General features: G+C 40.8%; 1 protein-coding gene and 1 non-coding gene across 2 annotated transcripts; one reads left to right on the plus strand and one right to left on the minus strand.

Moving 5' to 3' along the window:
• The first annotated feature begins 11,465 nt into the window (after nt 1–11,465).
• LOC131254132 (uncharacterized) lies at nt 11,466–12,293 on the plus strand. The gene has a single exon (XM_058255138.1). The coding sequence runs from the start codon at nt 11,466–11,468 to the stop codon at nt 12,291–12,293; it is 828 nt and encodes a 275-aa protein (XP_058111121.1).
• Nucleotides 12,294–15,151: 2,858 nt separating this feature from the next.
• On the minus strand, nt 15,152–15,258 carry LOC131254544 (small nucleolar RNA R71). The gene has a single exon (XR_009175661.1). It is a non-coding gene; the product is annotated as a small nucleolar RNA R71 (small nucleolar RNA).
• Between the last annotated feature and the right edge of the window lie 2,355 nt (nt 15,259–17,613).

Genomic DNA, 17,613 nt, shown 5'->3' on the forward strand with positions numbered 1-17,613 from the left:
ATGACATGTGTCCTTTACTTAATTGGCTCGTCCAGAATTAGGCTACAACATTACCCCCACGTCGACTCGCCTTTGATTGAAAAGGTAAGGTGACGTTGATTCGTTGTTTGGCTAATAAATATAATTATTTGGCCGTGTAAAAACATCAATTTTGATCATCTCGGTCAAACTCGGTCATCTCAATCAAAGAACAATTTTGGTCATCTAGGTTGAACTCATCCATCTTGATTATTAAAAAAAAATTTATCGAATTTGGCCTTTTTAGTCAAACTCAACCATCTTAGTCGAAAAACATCTAATTTGGCTGTCTTGGTCCAACTCGATCATCTTGGTTTAAAAACATAAAATTCGACTGTTTTGGTCAAATTCGAATGTTTTGATTGAAAAAGTCAAATTTGGCCATATTGATCGAAAAACATCAAATTCATATGCGACAATGGAGATTGTCGGCCAATCCATTCCGGATAAGGCATATGGTAGACCAGGTTAGTAATACGACTAAGAACTTGGCCTGTTTCCTCTTGGACCATTTGAATAATTTGGTCACAATTCAAACAGTAGGATTCATCCATTGGAGATGGTTGATGACGGATGTGGATTGAGTCTTACCCTTGCCTGTCTCTAGCCACAAACGGACAGTTCTATGGGCGAGCCCACCGTGATGCATTTGTTTATCCACATCATTCGTCCCTTCTCTCAGATCCTTTTATGGTATGTGCATAAGAATGAGGCAAATCCAATGCTCAAGCGGACTACACTAAATAATAAGCTTGGGTTGTGTTAAATGCATGAAGCATTAAATGCAAAAGTCATTTGTGGTGTGGCCACTTGAGCGTTAGATCTACCTCATTCTTGTGCAAATGCCTTAAAATAATTTGAGAGAAGGGATGGACGGTGTGGATAAACAAATACATCACGGTGGCCCTACCACGGAATTGCCTATTCGTGGCTAGAGACGGGCGGGGGCAGGATGCAATCTGTGTCCATTTACGATCCACTTGGTTTTGTCTTCCATGATACAGTGGATTCCCGGGGAAGGATTGCCCCCAAGTGTACCTTGGTTTCTTTCTTCAGGAATGATATTCCTAATCTCACGTTCAAGTTGTCGAAACTCAACTGGCATCGGAGCATTCCGTAACTCCTGAATTAGAGCCCAATGAATATTCCATTGTGGAATAGGTAACTGCGGTACTAGCGCCATATTTTTTACATAACTAATATCAACAATTAGTCGATGCATATTTTACTGCGGCATGATAAGTGTTCTTTCATAAAACATCCTATTGCCTAGCCGTTCATCTGTCGAAGGTTTTGACCTGAATTCGTGAATGCTCAGCCTAAGCTCGTAACTACTATACCATATGTTGGTTCACCATTTGCATATCACGTACCTCATCCATCATTATCTCAAAAAGATCAGTTGGCCATTCCACTTTCTCCTGACTTTCATACTAGCTCATTGTATCGACTCCCATTGAGCAGGACAAAAATTGTTGGCACGCGGTTTGTTTTCTGTCATGTGTGGTGTGTGTGAGCATGCTAAAATTGATATAGCGACTCGATTCAAATCGATTAACTCTAACCCCGAGTGTCAAAATAAGCAAATACATATAATATTAATGTAAATGACCAGAATATGAGAAGATTGGTTGCCTACTCAGTCACTTACAGAATTTTGTAGTGATTAAGCAATAATCGAATGGTGGGATTCTTCCTCCAAAAGTGGGTTGCATTTTACCTTTCATAAGAATGACTTTTTAGTATAATAGTGCAATCAAACAAAAGAAAAAACTTACAATCAGTCACTTGGAGCAACTACAAGAATGCATCTCTTAAAAGAATTGCTTGATATTGGATAAGGATTAAGTCCAACGTATAAGCGTAGACCTAGATTACAACTACAAGTTACTTCGATTGGATTATCACTACTAGGATAGACTGAGATAAAGTAAATTGATAGATTTGATTTGGTTTGATTGGCATGAGACGCCCTGTTTTATTGATTTCTTATGCTATTTATGGATTTCTCCTGATGCTCTTTTTCAAATGTTTTTCTCATTTAATTTGTCAGTTATAGCAGTCGAAGAATCACCATCTCGATCTTTCTTCCATGTGCATGCCTCTTTTGTGACCATTCCTCTTATGTTAGCCAATGTTCTACTTTCGATCATAGCTCACTCCTTAACTGCCTTTTGCATCTTTTCGCTCGATTGATTTTCTTCCGATTGCTCGATCGTATCTTTCCACTCGACCAAATTTTTATAGCTTGGACTTCTTGGTCGTGTTGGTTGCAATTCGATGAAAGATGCCCATAACATCTTTCAATAACACAGGCATGTTATACATCTCATTGCCATGACACATGTTATTTCCTTAATAGGCTTAACTAGAATTAAGCTACAATCAGTGTAACTCACCAGGATGAGAAGAAGATGCAAAAATCAGCTGATATAAAGCTCATGCTGATTATATTGTTTGCAATTGGCCGTTTTGAAAACAATATTATATTACTCATATTGGGTGTGGGCCATGTGAATTTTTAACAGGCCTTTTCTTTTACATGGATGGTGCATATAATAGTTCTCACCTCATGAGTTGAGTTGAATTTAGATATATAATATGGTAGGGCCCACATAACATAAGTGTTTTACACATGGAACTAGATTAGGTGAGGATGGGAAACACTAAAATCAACGAGATCCAAATGATGAAATTTAATTGGATCATGTGCCACAGTTAAAAAGGAAACCACGCAAAATATTTTAGAAAGCGCTAATTGTTGGGAGCCATTGCACAAAACCTTAGGATCTAGCCTCCCAAATAACACCAAAACTATGGGATAATAAAGCAATGAAATCAATCAAAGTACAAACTACACGACACGAGATTTTTATGTGGAAAACCCTCAAAAAGGTAAAAACCACAGGACCTCGTCCAGATCAATAATCCACTATGAAGTATAACGTTACAACCGATCACAAACATACATCACTTGGATCAAACTTTCTTCACTCACGCAGGAGCGGATAAACAATAAAAGAGTAAATAAAAACCGAGAGATCTCATCGATCATGAGGATATATAAATGCTGAGACATTAACTGCGAAGTAGATTACCTCTACGAGCAGAACTTCCTAGCTCTCTCTCTCTCTCTCTCTCTCTCTCTCTTTTCCCTCTTCTCTCTCACACCTTTGATAGCCCTAAACCCTTTACTAAACACTTGCAAAATTTTAGAAAACTCTCTTACATTTTCTAGAAAAGCTCTAAGGATCTTTATTTATAGTTTAGGCAACTCCATTTCGCACCTTTGTTAAAACCACCTCAACTTTATATACTTTGTACAAAATCTGAACATAAATCTGCATAACCTCGACTAATCGAGCAGAGTCCAATGTCATACATAAACCATATCAATCAAATCTAGCCATGTTAGAGCTTTACTAAACATAATATTTTTAGAACCTTGTGGTATAAAGGGCACAGCAAGGCTACCAATGGTTTTGCAGTCTACCACATGTAAAATATACTACCTCTTTGAGGGCCATAAACATTATGTGAAACTCACTCCTAACATTACTTAACAATCCTTGCGTTCACCGCACATAAAGAAGATAGGCTCATTTGAATAAAAATAAAAATAAAAATAAAAATTAAATGAGTAACACCAGCGGAATAATGTAAAATTACACCTAAAACTTTTAAAGTTTGTGTACAGTGGCCGCATGAGTTCTGGCTCAAGCTGAATTTGTGTTTTATCTTTCCCGTGGCTTTGCTGCGCTCTACATAGTGACCCTGCTTGATGAAATACACACACATGCCCCACGTACAAACCTATGGTTGGTCACACACCCTATAATTGCCCATGACGTGGTAGACCAAAATTGTCTGCCTGGCTTATCTCTGGGTAAAAGGCCTGCCGAAGGCACTTGATGGACAAAGTGAAGGGCATATTCGGTGAGATCTGAAAACACCTACTCCAGTGTGGTTAAGATTGTGGAGCCCACCTTGATATATGTGTTATATATCTACACCTCCATTTATTTTGTAACATTATTTTAGGGCATGAAACAAAAAATAAAACCAATCTAAATCTCAGGTGGACTGCATCACATGAAATAGTGGTGATTGAATGACTACCATTAGAAAAAAAATTCCACAAAGTTAGTGTTCGCCTTCCCTTCACGTGGGTTTGTGTGACGTTATCAGCAGGTTGGCTGACGAATAAATATAAGGGTGGGCTTTGGAAAGTTTTTGACAATGACTGTTTGATCACCGCTATTTCATATGGGTCTGATTACCTGACATTTGTATATATTTCATTTTTGGGCTCCCTGAAATGAGGGGGCAAAGCAGGTGATAAATATATAACACATACATCAAGGTGGGTACATGATCATGGCCCCATCGAAGGGGCTGCAGTTGCGTAGTGAAGCCTACACCACCTCCAGCAGTGGTGAAATGATGTGGCGAGGTTCTACTGGCCATCGGTATGCAGCCTGTACGGACTAGCCATGGCTAGGGGTCGGTGCTGTGTGGGCCCCGCCATGATATATGTGTTTCATCCATGCCGTCCATCCATTCTTCTGGATCATTTTATGGCATAAGACCAAAAATGAGGTTGATCCAAATCTCAAGTGGACCACACAGTGTTGATTGAACACCCACCATTAAAAACTTCTCGAGGGCCACGAAAGTTTTGGATCAAGCAGATATATATTTTTTTCCCTTCATCCAAGTCTGTATGACCTGATCAACAGGTTAGATGTCAAATAACAATTACATTGAGCCTTAGGAGGTTTTTAATGATGGACACTCAATCACTACTGTTTTCCAATGGTGTGGCCCACCTGAGATTTAGATCCATCTCATTTTTTAAATGAACAATAAAATTATCTTTCAAAACGAATGGACGGAGTGGATTAAAAAACATACATCATGTTGAGGTCCACATAGCATCGACTACTCGCCACCTGGCTGGTCGCAGCGTCACTAACCAAACCGCCTCCGGCTGCACACGCCATCTCGAGAGAAAACTTACCAAAAATAAAAGGGCTGCCAGACTCGTGACGTCACCGAGTTCTGGCCCCACATGATGTATGTTTTGTATTCAAACTGTCCATACATTTGGAGAGATCATTTTAGGCTAGGTTGGGTCCACATAGCATCGACTACTCGCCACCTGGCTGGTCGCAGCTGTTGAAACGAGTTATCTCCCCTCAGTCTGCCAGTTGAGCTATGGACCGGGGTGTAATCAAAATTTACCACGTTATTTCACCACCATGGACGAGAATAAGTTGCTGACAGGTTGAGTAGCCAGACTCGTTACGTCACCGAGTTCTAGCCCCACATGATGTATGTTTTGTATTCAAATCGTCCGTACATTTGAAGAGATTATTTTAAGGCGTGAGACAAAGAGGGAGGAAGATCCAAAGCTGAAGTAGACCTTCTTAAGGCCCACCATGATATTTATTTGAGATCCAGCCTGTTCGTAAGTTAACAGAGACATGAAATAAAGGAAAACGTGAAAACTTTTGTGGTCTTTAGAAGTTTTTAATGGTGGGAGTCACTTTCCCACTGTTTCCTGCAGTGGGGTCCACTAGAGCTTTGGATACAACTCATTCTTTAGCTCATGATCTAGATTGATCTCTAAAATGAATGGACGGCGTGGATACAAAACACGCTTGATGGTGGGGCCCACAGAACTCGGTGACGTCACTTCTGGCAGGTCTCGCTGCTCAACCTGTCAGTAGCTAATCCGCGTCCCACCACCACGAGGTGGCGTGTGGTTGAATACTAAATCGTGTACTCATCGAAGTAGGTGTTTCCCAGGCCGCACCAAAGCCGCGTTCGATAAAGTGGCCGCCCTTTCTAAGATAGGCGTTTCGGTCCAACTCAGTGTCAAGGTAGTTATTTCATCTCATACTCCGGTTTAATATGATAGTTTATACACAGGCATACAAAATTTGTATATGTGGAGCGTGTTTTCTCACATCAAACCATCTAAGTCGCTGGACCTATCTACGAAAGGTGATCTTCTCAAAATCAAATGGGATAAAATATCCTAGACCCTGATCAATAGACGTTTATTTGCTGAATTCAGACCGTCGACTATTTTTTAATCATATCTATCTATTAAATGGTATTCCACGAACACGGCTCGTTAAAGAGATGTTTGGCAACAGCAAAAGCTAGAATCGGATTGGAAAGGTTTACAAGTGTTTGTCACCAGTGGTGGGGCAAGTAATCAATGGTTGTGATCAACCAAACATGGGTCCCATTTGTACCGGATGATTATAACCAGAAAATGCCAGTCATCGATCTGGACCATCCATCATGTGGGGACGTGTCCGATTAGACGTCCCTGTCAAGAATCACTCTGATCATACTGTCCTAAACTTTCTACCAACGTGTAGGAAAATGGGGAAACGGATTGGCTACTCCCCCTGCCACCAGCCAATGGCTGATGGTCGGTGATCTGCGGACCCAGCTTGATGTATGTGTCTCATCCATGCTGTCCATAAATTTTTACAAATAATTTCATGGTATGAATCCAAAACTCAGGTAAATCAAAATCTCAGGTGAGCCATACAGTGTTAATTGAACTCTAACCAGTATAAATTACTGGAGTCTACAAAAGTTTTGGACCAAGTTGATATATATATATATATTTGCCTTCATTCATATCTTTATCGCCTAATCTACAGGATATCAAATAAACATTATGGTGGGCCTTAAGAGGCTTTTAAATGTAGACATTCGATCACTACTATTTTCCCATTGTGTGGTCCTTGATCGGTCTCATTTTTAGCATAAATTATTAAAATTATGTGTAAAAACGGATGGACAGTGTGGATAAAACACATAGATCATGGTGGGGCCCACATAGCACCAACCACTAGCTACCTGGCTAGTGACAGCGTCACTAGCCAAACCGCATCCGGAAAATCGATGGTCCATATTAATTGTGTCTCAATGTATGGTTGTTCATCCAAACAATAGATAATAAATGGTTGGAATCCACAGAATGCCAATATGGCACACGTGTTTAAGATCAGAGCGGTCCACTCACTCGGGGAGAAAAAAAAAAGTTTTTTTTCCTAGAGATTCAAAAGGAAGGGCCCCGGGTTGGACTATCCAAACAGTTGAAGCTGACGAACGAGAGGCGGCGTGACTTGTGAGGAACATACGGTCGGCGACGGAAATTGCCTGCGACCCGGACCGTATACAGTTCCTTCAGTCGAAACCTAGGGGGCCCACCGTAATGTTTTTGAAAAATCCACCCTCATCTATCCTTTTTTACAGTTCATATTAGAATATTAGGCAAAAAATAAAAAAATAAAAATCAGACAGATCGAAACTTAAAGAGGCTACACCAAGGAAAGGGGTTGAACGCCCATAGCTGAAACGTTTGTAAGGCCACAAAATTTTTGGATAAGGCTAATTTTTTTTATCTCTTTAGTTCATCCTAGTAGAAATGACCCTATGAGCGGTTTGAATGGCATATAAACATCACGGTGGACCCACCAAGTTTTCAATGGTAAGCATTTTCCTCCCAACTTTTTCCTATACTGCGTCTCAATTGTTTTTTGGATCTGCTTTATTTTTGGTGATAATGTCCAAGCATGAACTGTTAAAATGAATGAACAGGGTGGATTTGTCACAAACATCATGGTTAGGCCCACATATGTCAGGATCATGGGAACTTTTGGAGGTCACATATTGCACGGGCAATCCGCGTTAAATGGTAGCCGCCCGTCTTTCTTAATGTGGGCCCCACCTTGAACGTTGTATGATTTCTTCTTGAATTGAGACGCGGATTAGATACTGTCAGGTTGAGCAGCGAGTCGGCTACAGAAGTGACGTCACCTAGTTACATGCGTCCCACTTGGTGTATATGTTGTATCCACACCGCCCATCTATTTTAAGATGTCATTTTAGGCATGACTAAAGAATGAGTCAGATAAAAAGTTGTAGCGGACCCCATCATAGAAAACAGTGAGGAGAGTGATTCCCATCATTGAAACTATCCTAAGGCCCACATAATGTTTATTTGAAATCCAATCTCTTCAAAAGTTAAAAAAATACATGAAATAAGGGAAAACACAGACATCAGCTTCATCTAAAACTTTTGTAGGGTTTAGAAGTTTTTAATGGCCAGCAACACTGTCTTTACTGTTTTCTGTGCTGGGTCCACTAGAGCTTCGGATTTAACTCATTCTTGGGATATGGCGATCAAATGATCCCTCCAAATGGATGGAAGGTGTGGATACAAAACATATATCACGGTGGGGCCTACAGAACTTGGTGATGTCACTTCAGTGGCAAGTCTTCGCTACTCACCCTGTCAGTAGCTAATCCGTGTCCCTTGAATCGTAGCCGCCCGTTTTTATTCATGTGGGCCCCACCTTGAACATTGTGTGATTCCTTCTTGAAACTTGATCAAGGAATGGCGGCCAGGATGGAAAATCAAACGTTGGAAAAGTAATGCGCGTGAGCAAAGAATGGGATTCTTCAGGTGGATGTGGTTTCCATCGGAATCACGTTTCTACGGAGCTGTACAAGCAAACGCGGTCGGATTACCACAATTTCATTCTCGTGTCCTGATTTCTAGATTTTATTTTATAATACCGTGGAAAGAGACGTGGACAACCGTCCATCCCCTTGGATTCTCTTGGGAGCGGATTAGGTGGTGTTACCTCCACGTGGCCTCGTATCATTGTCATGACGATGTCTGTAAGAGACGAACTCGACCAGTGAAAGTTGATGGCCCACTCTGAAGGCTCATGCTCACCAATGAAGCGGTGCCACATCAGCATATAACACTTACGGCTCTATTCTAATCTAACTAGAGCTTTTCAAATAATAGCTTCTTCTGTTTTTTTTTTCTGTTTTAGCTCTTATTTTAAATAAGCTAGCTTAGTAAAATCGTTTTTTTTTTGTTAAAATAAAAAATAAAAGAGCTCTTATTTTAAATAAGTGTATTTGGTAAAACTTTTAAATAAAAGATTTTTTTTTAATTCAAGTAGTCCATGTCATTTTTAAAGATAACAACAGTTTCATTTTTAAAGATGTCTGTAATAGAGGTGGTTGCTTTGGTGGATATCATTATAAATTGACTCGGTTCTAAATTATAAAATAATAGACGGCTACAATCTTCATGTTTTAAGATATTTGGGCTGTCCATTGTGGTGGACATTGAATGTGAATCATCCATCTTATAAAGCCCACCTTTGATGTGAATTTTCCATCATATGAGCCAAACCTTCAAAGTGGTTTATACATCATGCAAGTCTCGTCTTAGATGTAGACCATTTATTATTAGGGGTTGACCTTTGATGTGGACTGTCTATTATGTGTGTGTGTGTGTTGCCGGAGGGGGGGCACCTTGATGCATGTTGTCATGGGAGAGTTTACATGTCACTCCAAGCCGACCCATGTTACACTCTGAGTAGTTGGGGTCAGCGAAACATTATGCAGTGTGGTGTAATCTCCTTCGAACCTGGAGTAAAGTGCGATCAGGTTTAGAATAGAAATATAATGTCGAGGTCTCCCTCCAAGTCTGGCGGAAGGGATACCATTGTGAGGACCAACCACTAGGACCGTTTCGAGGTAGACCTCAGAGCATCCCCAGTCCTCGGATCATTCCTAACAACGCGTCCATAGGATAATTGCTTAACCGCCCACACCTGCACGATAGGGCTGAAAGTGGGGCGAGTTGGGACGGGTTGGTGCTCAACCCTAACCCAACCCAAGGTTCTTATGCCTCAACCCTAACCCAACCCAACCCAAGCTCAAGTTGGGAATTCTCAACCCAAGCCCAACCCAAGCGAGTTTGGTCGGGTTGGCCGAGTTTGGTCGGGTAGATATATGCTAATATTTTCATTATTACATTAGTCTATTATATTTTCAATACAAGTTTTATTTTTTTTATACCTATATTCATATCAATTATATATACAGTTATTTATCATAAAGAACATTTTTTCTAAACAAACATGCTAAAATATAGGACAACTGCTCCTTTAAAAGTCGTATTGTGTATCAAGCAATCTATTTGGGAGAGAAATCCAGTGTATCTTGTTAGCTTGAGTCATCAGAAATGATGTGGACCAATGAAACGTAACGGCATTGGAATTTTCTGTGCCTTCAGCATAGATGATTCACGCTCAATTATAAATAATTTATAAGGAACTTATATATTGATCGGGTTCAGGTTGGGTCGGGTAACCCGAGACCTCAACTCGAGCCCAACCCAAGTTTTATTGGGTTGGCGTTTGTATGGCCCAAGCCCGAGACCAAACCCTATACATCCTGCCCAAGCCCAACCCATTGTCGGGTCGGTCGGGTTAAACCCGCCCAACTTTCAGCCCTACTGCATGACATCCCCACGATCTCCATTCGCATGGCCTCCGTCGTTTACGGTTGAGGCCTAAGGAGGTGCCGAGAATAACAGGCACGTCTACTTTAGATGAAAGGTATAAATAGGAGACATATCTATTGGAACAGGTACACAATATCTCGCACCCTGAACCCACATTACGCTACTTAGACCCAGATTCTCAAAGGGTCCTGCTCTAGCCAGGGTCTCCTTTGTCTTCCTCTTGTTGCAGGGCCTAGGGTCTACTCCGAGTACTAAGAGCTCAGTGGATGGTGGTCCAGATTTTAACAATAACATTTTTGGCGTCATCTGAGGGAATTTCAAACAAAAAGTCTTTACCACTTTACCAGATATGGCTAAGGGGAAAAGTAGAGCACTTCCGGTGCAAGGAGCAAAGCCCGAGCCTGCTGGGCAACGGCAGTCCTCGTCAATACTCTATGCCGAATTGACTCCAACCGGACCGTCTCAACGGACTCGGAGCCGAGGAGGCAATTATCGGGCGATGCAGAACCAGATACAGGCGTTGGTTAACGAGGTTAACCAATTGAAGCAGGATCAGGCAATGGGACAACAACCGCTCTCCGACCGAGGAGAAGCTGTCCCAGTTGCGATAGAACAGCCGATTCCAGTGGACTCGTAGGCAGGAGCGTCTCGAACTGCATCAGCTCAGGCCCCAGCTCATACTCGGAACGCAGGGGCTCGAGTTCTGACCTATGTGTCTGAGACTTTAGCCCTTGCTCCAACCGATCTCCGCCATGAACTGGAGCAGAGGAGAAGAGGTAGGATACCTGAGGGTGAGGCTCCTCCCGAAACTGTTGTCGAGAATAGGGATCCATGGGAAGCCCAGCTTGACGAACTTCGTAACCAAATCAAGAGCATGCGACGAGAACGCCGGATGCAGACTCTAACTGCCGTGGAAGCAATGATGGAGGAGACCGCACCTCCATTCGCCAGTGAAATTATGAGCGTAGCAATGCCTTCGAGGTTTAGGATGCCCCCCATCATCCAGTATTCAGGATCTGGAGATTCGACGGAACACTTGGAATTTTATCACTCCTGGATGCAAATCCAGTCAGCATAAGAAGAAATGATGTGCAGAGCGTTCTTTATAACCCTTACGGGGGTTGCGAGAAGCTGGTATCAACAGCTCAAGCCGAGATCGATTGGCACGTTTGCCGAACTCAGCCGGGCTTTCCTGACACAATTCATTGTCGGGAAGAAGAGTCGGAAGCCGTCAATTCATCTGCTCACCCTCAAACAAAAGAGCGGAGAATCATTGAAGGATTACATTTCTCGCTTCAATGAAGAAGTGTTGCATGTCGATGATTACTCTGACAAGATAACTCTGACCGCTATAATCAGCAGACTGAAGGACGAGAGATTCATTTTTTTAATTGGAAAGAATCCCCTGACTACTCTGAGCGAACTCATAAGCCTAGCACAGAAGTACACGAACGCCAAGGAGTTCTTTAGTTCAAGGAAGAACGCTCATAGTTCAGAGCAGCCATCTAACGACAAGAAGTGCAAGGATGCGCCATCTCAACCGAGAATGAGTAGGAAGAAGACGGATGAAGAGTCGTCCCACAAGCATAGGCCCAGCAGGATGCCTGAGAGTCAGTTCAATTCATATACCCCTCTCAACACTTCCCGAGAGCAGATTTTGCTAGAGATCATAGACAAAAGGCTGCTACATTGTCCATGCTGCATGAGGACTGACGCAAGTCAACAAGATAAGTACAAGTATTGCCGCTTTCATCGCCACCACGGGCATAACACTGGTGACCGTATCGACCTAAAGGAGGACATTGAGGCCCTCACCTGCAAGGGGCATCTGCAACAGTATGTAAAGGAAGAAAAGCAGCCTCGGAAGGAGGAGTCATTGGCTCATGTAGCAGACAACACCATTGAAATCTGAAAAATATACGGAGGGCCATCCAGAGGTGGAGACTCAAATCAAGCCCGAAAGGCCCATGCTCGCAACACCGACCCCAAACACTATGTGTACCTCACGGGCAGACCAAGTAAAGAGCCTTGCTTGAGTCCGTGCACTTTGACCTTCACCGAAGGCAACGCAAGGGCGATTCAACACCCCATGATGATACGCTAGTAGCCGCGATGAATATAGCTAATCGGAAGGTGTATCGGATCCTGATTGACATTGGAAGCTCGGTCGATATATTATACTCGGAGGCATTTGACAGGATGAGTATCGATAGGTCACGACTCAAGCCTATTCGAACCCCGCTGCATGGGTTGGGGGGTGTGTTAAGACTCAAATATTGCATAATTTTCGCTATTTATATCTTGGTTTTATGAACATAAATCATCTTAATATTCTATTTTACTCATGTATGTGTTGCAAGGTGAATTTAAAAGCTTGGATTGAAAAAGGTGTTAAAAAGTAAGAATTTGATGCTCAAATTCACCAAGGCAATGGATGGATCTTAGGAGATCAAGATTGAAGAATTCACATGCCAAAGATCCAAGAAAACCAAGCGAGGAATGAAGAGAATCGAAGATTTGAAGTGAAGAATCCTGAAATCGTCCTAAAAAGTGTATTTTGAAGCTGTGAAGTTTATTTTGGAAAACTGCGCAGCAGGAAGTCTGTTTTAAACGAACTATGCAGCGAGAAGTCTATTTTGGGAAAATACGTATATTTGAGGCGTTTTCTAGGGTTTTCAACTTTGTACGAAGTTTGGAGTTCCCTACTTATAAATAGGGCCTCCTAGGGCATTCTAAAGCATCATTAGAAGCATTCAAGAGCAATATTTAGGGAATTTTTTAAAGAGTTTTTAGTTTTATTAAAGCTTTATAAGTTGTTTCTTTCCTTTTAGATCTTTTTTATTTGCAATTTTTCTTCTTTCTTTCTTGTTGCTTTTTATTTCTGCAATTTAATTATGTTTTTCTAAGTTCCCTCTAGCCCAAGCTAGAAGGGAAGCACATGGGTTTAATATTTCTTTAAATTATGATGATTGATTGTTTTAATGATGAGAATAATGGTGTATGCATATTATCTATTATTTAGGTTTTGTTTTTATCCTCTTGTAAGATCCATATGTTTCCATCATATGAGATTTACATTGATGGATAGGCTTACCCTAGATTAATCAGATTTCCTAGATAGGAGATGTTCTCAACTTGTTATATTTCTTTGATATTCATTATCCTATAGATATTGAATACTTAAAATCACTGGTGCTTGAGAATATATGTCAATGATGCAAATCTATTATTTTCTAATCTTTTATATCATTTATTAAAATATTTAAAGTGTTTTATTTTTCGATTAGGCTGACCATAGTGCTAGATCCTAGTTGTGTTATCCAAGTCATCATGATTTTGGAACATTAATCTATGTGTGGAACTTTGAAGCTTGGGTGTTTTTTTATTCAATTGAATTACATCCATTCAAAAATCCAAAAATCAAATCATCAGTTTAGTTTTTATTACTTAGTTTGTTTTGCATTTGATTTTTCCTTCTCACAATTTATCTCCCTGTGGGATCGACCCTATATTCATGGGATACTACTTATAAACCTCTGCACTTAGAGGCAAACAATCAAGTTTTGGGCGCCGTTGCCGGGGAGAGACTGAGATAGATCAGATCTGTGCAAGATAGCCAAGGTAAGTTTTCTTCTAAACCCTCCAGATTTTCCATAGATTTTTTTATTTTTTTATTTTTATTTTTTATTTTTTCTTTTCTTTTTCTTTGAAAATAAATTCAGTTGGGTCTTTCAAGCACTAACTATGACATAAGGTTGCCCCGCTTGGGATTTTATCACCCAAGTGCTATGGTTGTCCTATAGTTGCTGTTTGATCACAAAGATCATCCGTGAATCTATTTTCCATATTAGCATAGTTTAATTTCTGCATTAGTTTTACTTTTATTTATTTATTTATTTTTTTATTTTGCTTTGTGGATTGAACCCTCATGGTCGGCTCTGCCCGGGTTGTTGATTTATTTTGCTTTGTGGATGAACCCTCATGGTCGGCTCGCCCCTGGGTTGTTGATTTATTTTGCTTTGTGGTGAACCCTCATGGTCGGCTCGCCACCTGGGTTGTTGATTTATTTTGCTTTGTGGATGAACCCTCATGGTCGGCTCGGCCACTGGGTTGTTGATTTAAGTTTTTATTTTTATTTTAAGTATCATACTTGCGATTTGAATTAGTGGTATTTGTTGTGTGGTGTGGATGGTTTATGTCCCGTTGGAGTAGGGATCAAAACAATCGACTCTCCTATAAAGGGGACTAGTTCCAGGCCTTGATCATTCACTTAGAAGAGGCACTCAATATCACTTGGATTCCATGGCAGACCCAATTGATAATCCAAATCCAAATCTGCCAAATCCAACTATAAATCAAAATAATCCTCCTCTTGAGGATGAAAATGAAGTTCATAGGAATGTGTTAAACCAACCACGGACTTTACGTGAACATTTACACCCTGAGAGATCAACTTTACCATCTTGTATAGTGTTCCCTGCTCACACAGGGAACATTGATTTTAAACCAGGTGTGATTCAATTAATTCCTAAATTTCATGGCTTAGATTCTGAAAGCCCCTACTTGCACCTCAAGGACTTTGAGGAAGTAATTGCAACGTTACAAGTAAACAATGGCAATAGGGATGTACTTAAGCTTAGGTTATTCTCATTTTCTCTAAAGGATCGGGCCAAAGCATGGCTCAACTCTCTAAGACCTAATACCATCACTTCATGGCAAGCCTTAAGTAGAGAGTTTTTGAAAAAGTTCTTTCCCGAGCACAAAACAAATGCACTAAAACAAGAAATCATGTCATTCTCCCAAAAGGGGAATGAACTATTTTTTCAAGCTTGGGAGCGCTTCAAAGACATTCTAATTACTTGTCCACATCATGGTTATGAACCATGGCACGTGATTGATGCTTTCCGAAAGGGGCTCACCATGGATACCCGTCAGTTCATAGAGATGATGTGTGGTGGAACCTTCCTTGATAAAGATCATAATGAGGCTTGGGATTTTCTAGATATGTTAACAGAGAATACTCAGACATGGGATGTTTCTGCTAAATCAGACCAAACTAGACCCATTCCTAGAGAGAAAGCGGGAATGTATGTCCTAAGAGAGGAAGACGACCTTAATGCAAAATTCGCTGCATTGGCTAGAAAGGTCGAAGCTTTGGAAATTAGGAAGATTGATATGGTTAAAGCAAACACTTCCTTAGGTAATTTTTGTAGCATTTGTGGTGGTACAGACCATGACACAAAGGATTGTCCAATAATCTCAGTTGTACAAAATATCGCGCATGAGCATGATCAAGCAAATGCTATAAATAATTACCAAAGGTCAGTTATGCAACCATTGGGAAACACGTACAATCCAAATTGGCGTAACCATCCTAATCTTAGTTGGAGGAATGGACCACAAATTAATGTGCCCAATGCACCTCAAATGCCTCCACAAAATAACTTCTTTGGGGCACCTAACAATGCACCATATGTGCCCCCGCCAAAGCGATCATCTGTGGAGGATGCATTGACCACATTCATTAACTCTCAAGCTCAAATGAATCAGTCTCTAATCCAATCAAATCAGGAATTAAAGACAGCTGTGGCTAGGATTGAGACTCAACTAAATGCTAGGGAAAAAGGCACCCTTCCTTCTCAACCTGTGCCAAACCCTCGAAATACACATTTCATTGGAGACTCAAATCCAAGTGAGCTACATCATGAACAAGCTAAGGCCATCATTACCTTGAGAAGTGGAAAAGAGGTCGATAACAAGATAATGCAACCAGTAGAAATACCGGAGGATGAGCCACTGTCTCAAGAAAATGATGAACCGGCTATGGTTCAAGAGCCACAACAGCAAAAGGATAAAGAGACTAAGTCATATGAGCCTCCAGTTCCGTTCCCATCTAGACTTCGGAATCCAACTGTCCCCATGAAATATCAAGAGGTGTTGGATGTGCTCCAAAAGGTTACTGTCAATATTCCTCTACTTGATGCCATTAGACAAATTCCATCATATGCTAAATATCTCAAGGATTTGTGTACTGTAAAAAGGAAATTAAATGTGCACAAAAAGGCCTTCCTTACTGAGAAAGTGAGTGTTATAATTCAACAAAGGGTTGTACCCAAATACAAAGACCCGGGAAGTCCCACTATTCCTTGTATTATTGGGAATTTTTAAATTGAACATGCTTTGTTAGATTTGGGTGCAAGTGTCAACTTAGTACCTTATTCGATTTACAAACAAATGGGGTTATGCGAGCTTAAACCAACCACGATTACACTCCAACTCGTTGACCGCTCTATTAAGGTACCAAGGGGAATTTTAGAGGACGTGCTAGTCCAAGTGGAGAAATTCTACTTCCCCGTGGATTTTATTGTACTAGACACTGAACCATGTGTAAATGCTAGCGCTCAAGTTCCCATCATTTTAGGCCGCCCATTCCTAGCAACTTCAAATGCAATCATAAATTGCAGGAATGGAATGATGAACTTGTCTTTTGGTAACATGACTCTAGAGCTAAATATTTTCAATCTATGTAAGCAGCCCATTGATAATAATGAGATCCATGAGCTGAATTTCATGGACTGCTTGATAGAAGAAGAGGAATTGGAACCTAGTCTGATTGTGGAATTGATTCAAGTCATTGGAGACTTGAAAAATTATGATTTAGAAAAAGTGTTTGCTGAATTTTCTGATGTTAATGAGAGCACTACCACCCAGGACATTGGTATGTACCAATGGAGACCGCGCACTCAAATCCTATCTATTGAGGACTCGCAACCTCTGCCATCACCAACCAATGTTCCAACGCTTGATTTAAAACCACTACCAAATGAGCTTAAGTATGTATACTTAGGTGAAAATAAAACTTATCCTGTGGTGATCTCTTCATTTTTAGATAAGGATCAAGAGATTAAATTGTTGAATGTTCTGAGGGACCACAAAGGAGCCTTGGGCTGGACCATTTCTGACATCAAGGGTATAAGCCCTTCCATATGCACCCATTGGATCCACCTCGATGAGGACGCCAAACCAATTAGACAACCTCAAAGACGTCTCAATCCAAACATAATGGAAGTTACAAAAAATGAGGTGATCAAATGATTGGATGTGGAAATCATCTATGCAATATCTAATAGTGTATGGGTGAGTCCAACTCAAGTAGTCCTAAAGAAATCTCGAATAACTATTGTGCAAAATTCTAATAATGAACTCATACCAACACGTGTCACCACTGGTTG

The sequence above is a fragment of the Magnolia sinica genome, chromosome 8, assembly GCF_029962835.1.
Source record: "Magnolia sinica isolate HGM2019 chromosome 8, MsV1, whole genome shotgun sequence".
NCBI classification, from domain to species: Eukaryota; Viridiplantae; Streptophyta; class Magnoliopsida; order Magnoliales; family Magnoliaceae; genus Magnolia; species Magnolia sinica.

Bases quoted from the DNA above. Each gene is read 5' to 3' on its own strand.
- LOC131254132 (XM_058255138.1), top strand. From the start codon at position 11,466: ATGATGTGCAGAGCGTTCTTTATAACCCTTACGGGGGTTGCGAGAAGC.